Genomic DNA, 7,295 nt, shown 5'->3' with positions numbered 1-7,295 from the left:
TCTGACTCCTACCTTTTAACCAGTTCTGGTCTCAATCTTCAAAGAAATTGCCTGAATTTATAACAGAAGTGAAATAGATTAACTAAATAATTGATGTATGTTCTGTTATCTGTTATAACCTTAAATACCAAGTGACTTCAGGTAGAGTAAGATCCATGGTAATATATTTCAAACAGGAGCAAGAATATTCTTAGTCTGTTAACTGGACTTAGAAGCTGATCTGGACAGTAGTTACTCCTCTATGCAACTCAAGTCCTCAACTTCCCACTCCAAAAGAAATCCAGCAATAGGAAATGCTCATTTTTGCAGGAGATTTCAGTAATGTGTTTTGGGCAAGCTTATTGCTTTGTCTTTTAAAAAATGCTTGGATGTTTTTATATGGGTACTGAAAACAAACCTTTAAAGGGTAGAGGTTACCGGTGATAACAAAAGTCATAGTAAGGAAAAGTTCTCATTCTAAAATGTATGTATATGCTTCTCATGTAAAAAGGATGGTATAGGTCATTTCATTTCCAAAATTATCATCTGCATTTCACCTCAGATATGCAAGTATGGCTAGAAAAGATCATGTTCTTTGCTCCCTGTTAAACACTAATATAATAAATAGTATTTGTGAAAAAAGAGGGGAGTAGGGTACATCTTGACACTTTAAACCTGTAGTTTGATGGAGTGATCAAGCAAGAGCTGACAAAAAAAATTCTCTCTAGCTAAATACATGCTTCACTACATAGCAAGATTTTGAATATGATAATTCTATTTAAAGATATTTTCATATTTCATTTGACTTCCTTTTCAACAGTAAACATGAAGCAGGATTGAATATCTGCAAAGCTGTGGTTCCATTGTAGTTTAAACAAAACAGGTCTTTCGTAAAGGTCAGTTCCTCTATTTTAAGAACCTGCTGAGGTTAATAAAACCTACCTGCTTCCACATGTTATTCTGTTAAAACAGAACTGGAACACCTAAAATGTTACCCTGGTAGCACCTCCTTCCCAAATTTTAGACTAGAATGCTCACAAAACTTATATTACAGCATAAACATCACTTTGTGAGCAAGTGTGTATACCTCACTGTTTTGAATCTTACCTAGAGATCTCTGCTTGGGAATTCTTCTCTCCATCAACTGTAAATGGTGATGCTCCAGTTAATAATTCATACATAAGAACACCAACACTCCACCAATCAACAGCCTGTAGAACAACAATAATTTGAACTTTATGATACTTTGAAGTAGAACTGTTAACAAAATAAGGAACAAAATAATGCAACCAGAAAGCAACTAGCAAAGAAAGAGCCCATCTACAGATACAAACTCGATGTAATAAAGCATAAACAATTGCAGTACTGATGAGTTATTCCCTATGATAAACTAGTTTTATTTTGAAATCTCTCCACTTAGCTGCTTCAACTAATTTCCAAAGCTGACCTCATTCCATGGACTACTAAAGTTCCTTCACCCCCTCTAAATTAATTTATATTTTACCACTGTGAAGTGATAATAATTGTAAAACAGACCATCAGAAGAACATAAGCCTTGTTAAGAAGTAGTGAAACCTGAGCTTTTAGGAGCTTGAGAATGAAACTAAGGACTTTCAAAAAGCATAGTTTAAGATCACAGGTCACAGCTAATCAAGACTTCTATTTTATATTCCCTGGTAACAACTTCTGATCTTTGCCTTCCCATATACTAACTACGCTATTTGTACTTCCGATAACTCATAACTTACAAAATATTTCTTTCTTTCAAAAGAAAAGATGCTACTATAAATAAAAAAAAGGAAGCAGGTTAGTCATTTCAACAGAATTAATTAAACTACAGGTGTTTGAACTCAGTTTTACTGCCATTAAATTTGCAAATCCACGAAAGTGAAGTTCTACTTTACTTATGTAATAATATTAATACAATACAGGAAAACAATTATTGAAATTATGACAATTTGGTCTCATATTTTAGTTTTTATTTTTCAAGGTATTTTATGTATTCAGCCAAGAGTGTCTGGAAGAACTAGCTGAAGAAGTCTCTGTACTGTTAGTAATTATCTTTGCAAATACACAATGATCACAGAAAATCCCAAAGAAGGTTTTTTTTTTTCTTGGCATGTTTTTCCAAATGAAAAGGAGGATCTGCAGAACCAGAAATCAAATTAAAAAAAAAAAAATAAAATTTAAATACTACAGCAAGTCCTTTAGGAAAACAATACAGTTATCTAAGAAGAGGTTAGAAATCAAAAGCATTGATATGCTTTTGTATATCTAATGCATAGTATTATAATAATAATAAGCAATCTATAGTATTATAGTCTTTATAATACTATAATACTATATTTATAGTATTATAATAATATAAATAAATTTATAGTATTATAATTATAATAAGCAATCTTATTTCCTCTTTTTTTAAATAATATCTTTGAGCTACTAAATATGCAGTAAGTATAAAAAAACCTGCTAACGCTGGTAAGGCAGAGAGTGTATGGTGTAAACAATTACCATCACACAGGTAACTGCAAAAATCACCCTTAATTATCAGCTAACATTCACAGAATATGGTAGACCAACTAACTGGACTCAGTCTGACTTTTGCCTGAGAAGAGTCTTTCATCTCTATGCATTTTGCTTCTTTTTTGGTCTGAGCTTGCCTCAAACCAAAAGAGAAGCAGAATGCACCTCCAGTTAGTTAGTCTAGCAAAAGGAGATGAAGGGTGACGTAACATTTTCCAGTGTTTAAAAAGGCCTTTATAAGATGAACTATGATCAACCATATCCCATGACGCTCAACAGAAAAAGAAGTCAACTGAATCTAAAAAAACCCAGAGAATAAATATTCTGCAAAGCTTCTCAGTATAATGAGCAAGCAGAGTATTTTGTCTAGGAATACTGTAGAATGCCCTTGGGGAATTTTTTGTCTTCCATTCATAACCAAACTTGATCCTCAAGCTAAATAGGATTAAATCTGAGAACATTTATAACGTTAATAATAACCCACTCCATACTTCTAGAAAGCTAAAAGATTTCCTTGATGTACTATTAAAAAAAAAAAAACAACAACTCAGAATTAGCCACAAAACGTTCATTTTTCTACTCTGAACTGAGTATTTTGTTTTATTTAGAAGAAAGTGTCAGCTAACACTGCATGTCTGCCCCACTGCAAATTCAGAACAAATTTTTAACACAACACAAATGAGCCTCAATTCCTTTATAAGGATGCCTTCTACTTAAGATTAAAAACTGAAAAGCATCATAGTTAAGTTTTGAAATGTAGGCAATTATCTATTTTCAGATGAACCTGAAATAAGGTATGTTTAAGTAAGACGCTATCACACTTTACAAAACCCCCTCAAGCTAAACAATAGTATTGCCTAAAGAATTAATTACTTTCCAGTAATAAACTTCAACAGAACATACCTTATCATGCCCTGTATCTCCCCCTCTTACAATATCTGGAGCCATGTATTCTATTGTTCCACAGAAGGAATATGCTCTCTCATTCTAGCAAAAAAAGAAAACAAAATTAATGTCAAACAATTATATTGTACAAATCCTATGGGACAGATACGGTTAACAGTTCCAAGATGCTGGCAGCAATTCTTCTCCAAATAGCTCAGAACTGCTAGCTAAATCATATTCCATCATATGTAGAGAAGTATCACATAACACTACAGAATTAGTCTTCTCTGAAAAAATAAAATGTCATAGGTTTGTGTGGCAGTCTAAAATAAACACAAAAAATTCAACGTATCAATATTTTAAAAACTTCCCTGTAAGTCTAAACGACTTATGCATTTCAGAGCTACACAAGATCCCCCGAGGGAATACAGACACACGTTCTGAAGGCTGCAATATCAATACTCTAGACAACAAGTGAAACCTTTCCATTAAAAAGAGCATTTCATTGGAAGATGTACAATTTAACTACACTGGATACAAGATCCTTTGGGTTCCCCATATTTAGGAATTTATTATGACCTCTAGAAAAGTAATTTTGTTTCGCAACACACATATATAATAACCACAACATTCTCTCAAGAGTAGACAAGAGAGAGAAAGAGAAAGGCAGACAGACAAAGCTGTAAATCTAATTTTATTCTACACACTGAAGTTACCGTCTTGATTATGTTCAAAACTAAGATGCTTTCACAGGCATGTATAACTGTTCCCTGTTAGTGATTTACCTTTGAGGTCAACATGAGGTCATGCTGTACCTTGCTAATGACGAAAGCACATGTGTTTGGGCCATGCAACATTGTTCCTCCCTTATCCTTCAAGCTTCTAGCATTTTGGGGAGAGATCCTGATAGGTCCTTTAAAGAAGAGTGTTCAAAAAAGCAAATATTTCAAAAGTCAGGTTTTACATATGTAGATTCAGATTTGGAGTTTAAAACAGGTGCTATATAAGAGAATGTACTACACTAAAGAGAGGAATCTTCTAAAAGTAGAAACTGTGCTCAGTGCTACCCTGAGACATAAAAATTAAACAGTCCAACAGCATATTATTAAACTGTATTTATTAAAATACATATACTGTGACTGGTTTAGGGGGGTAAAATTCTGAGTTCAAAATAGCTATAGGCCTCATTTTGTTCAAATACTGACTTGAAATACTAACTTCTGAGACAACACCATAAAATAGTAAACTTTTCATTATTCCACTTTCTTTTGACACAACTTTTGTTTCTCTTTGGGGTTTTTTGGGGTACCTGTTATCTAAAATTAAAATAGTGTGACAAAAAGCAAAACAAACAAAAAATTCAGAAATTCCTAGTCCTCCACCTTAGCATCAGCCAATATAAAGCTATTCATCTATCCTGCTGTTCATTTTCCTTCAGCTGGGCGGGAGGGAAGGGGAAAGAAGAGGGAGAGGGAAAAAGAAAAGGAGTGAAAATTACAAAATGAAACTTTTCTTTGCTTGCTATATCTCCAAAGGGTAAAGATAATGCAGCCAAGCTGAAATTTATGGAAGCAATTTATAATGCTAATATATCAAAAAAAGGATGAGAATTATTATCATTTAACTAGCTGCCAGTTCAGCAAATCATCTGCAGAATGATGTAATTTTTGTCTCCATGTTCTGTAATAAAGCTAGGCTACAGGAAACTACAGACAAGAAACAGACTGCAGAGTTGGATATGAACATACACACTGGTACAGCAGAACCCTTATCATCTCAGGTACCTGTTGCTGGTGAGAAATCCCACTAAAAACACTTCAAAACAAGCAGAATTATTAGTAGCTTTTTTTTTTTTGAGGAAATTACAATCTTTTCTGGACATAATTGGTGGCTCTGATTTTCAATTTTATTTACTTTTTATCTTTTTTTACCTTTTATAATCATTTTAGCTTTCAATACAGAAGATAGAATTTATGAAACAATATTTGAAAATTAGTTCTTTCTTAAATCCATCTTTGAGGGTTTTTTTTTTGTCTCTTGCAAAATTCAGTGTTTAAAATGCACAAAATATGTTTTGGAGGTTTAAAAAATTGATACTGTAAAATTTTAAATAATTTCTTCTTATAAAATTTCAATATTTCAATATTAAAAACTCATACTGTAACTCACAAACAGGCATTTATGAACTGAAAACACCCTGAGATCTGTTTGCAATACGGTTTATAAAAACCCAAATTTCAAATCTACATAGGTAAGCACTTGCATCCTTTAGCTCTTGCTTCTTTTTCAGTTTATTGCTGAAATTCAAGGCTGAAAAGGTCCAAGAAGAAATCACGCAATTATGACAAGTGGTGTTCTTGGCAAGATACTAAGTAGTAAATTTGAACTGAGTATTAGCTAGGAAAAAACTACAATGGATCCAGTGAGCATTTCCTTCATAATCAACACTGATTTGCCAATACAGATACTACTGTCATATTCCAGAAGCCCTGCGGAAGCCAGCTTCGAGGAAACTTAAGTTTCTTATTTACCCACACACAAAAGTTCATAGGACTACAGCACTGCCCAGAACATTCATAAAGCCAACTGTCCAAAAGCAAAGCATTCTGACTCAACTTCAAATTGACACAGATTGCCTTCATAAGATTCTGTATAAAGTTCTGACTTCAGACAGTTAAGTCACAAAATCTGGATACATCTTTGCTAGACACTTCTGTTTACCTGTATTAAATTACAAGCCCCACCAACAACATCTAGCTGTTACTTACTAAATACAGTTATTATAGTATTTAGTTTTACTAGAAGTACTTATGAACGTTTGCCATTGTTAAATATGCCTTATATGGGGAATCACTAATAGCCTTTACTATTGTACATTACATGAGGGTTTAACATAATTTTCAAAGAATTGTTACTTCCAATAACAGTTTCCTTTTTTGTCCTGTTCTGGTCTCCTCAGTACAAGAGAGACATTGACATCCTAGACAGAGTCCAACAAATGGCTACTAAGATGGTTAAGGGAGTGGAACAGATGAGGAAAGCCTGAGAGCTGGGACTGTTCCACCTGGAGAAGGGAGGGCTCAGGGGATCTCATCAATGTCTATAAATGCCAGCAGGGAGGGTGCAAAGAAGGGAGAGCCAGGCTCTTTTTCAGTGGTGCCCAGTGATGGGACCAGAGGCAATGGGGCACAACCTGAAACACAGGAGGTCCCCTCTGAACATGAGGAAACATCACTTTTTTTCCTGTGAGGGTGGCTGAGCACTGGCACATGTTGCCCAAGGAGATGGTGGAGTATCTCTCCTTGGAGATATTCACAAGGCATCTGGACATAGTCATGAGCAACCTGCTGTAGGTGACCCTGTTTGAGTAGGGAGGTTGGACCAGATGACCTTCAGAGATCCCTTTCAACCTCAACTGTTCTGTGATTCTGTGACAAGAAGTTATTGCAAGTTCTATTTCACCATTTATTTGTGAAATCATATTTCACTCAAAAATGAAGTATGCGCCTCCCCAAAAATATTTCAAAACCAACAAACAAACCCCATTTTGTATTCTGACCCCCCCTCCCCCCCAATTTATATTACATTTAACTTCATAACATGAATCCAAATTCTGGAATCCACATTATTATACTTTCATGTTATGAAACAAGAAAGGGAGTTATTGAACAACAACTGAACTTGAATTACCTACAGGTGAAATCCTACTGAACATGCACATCTTGCAATACTCAAATTTACAATTTTTTTGCGTAATGCAGAACACTAATTTTCTTCTCTCACTCAGCATGTATGCCTTAAACACCACAGTTCCCTCTTCCAAGCTGCAGAACAGCAAGCAATCAGACAATGACAGAAGGAAATGGAAGTGTGGCTAATCCACCTCTAATAACTCAAGATGACAATAC

At 34.4% G+C, this 7,295-nt stretch overlaps 1 protein-coding gene across 1 annotated transcript in view; it reads right to left on the bottom strand.

Moving 5' to 3' along the window:
* Positions 1-1,086: 1,086 nt before the first annotated feature.
* LOC103780014 (ribosomal protein S6 kinase alpha-5-like) overlaps positions 1,087-7,295 on the bottom strand; it is a gene marked incomplete at both ends in the record, with an annotated part of 37,493 nt that continues 31,284 nt past the window's right edge. Inside the window, 2 exons of the mRNA XM_008947661.1 lie at positions 1,087-1,190; positions 3,406-3,489. Of these exons, the coding sequence (XP_008945909.1) occupies positions 1,087-1,190; positions 3,406-3,489 (188 nt within the window). The remainder of the gene's footprint in view (positions 1,191-3,405; positions 3,490-7,295) is intronic.

The sequence above is a fragment of the Merops nubicus genome, unplaced genomic scaffold (assembly GCF_000691845.1).
Source record: "Merops nubicus isolate BGI_N331 unplaced genomic scaffold, ASM69184v1 scaffold10669, whole genome shotgun sequence".
Lineage (NCBI taxonomy): Eukaryota > Metazoa > Chordata > Aves > Coraciiformes > Meropidae > Merops > Merops nubicus.
This window is presented reverse-complemented; position numbering and strand designations above follow the sequence as displayed.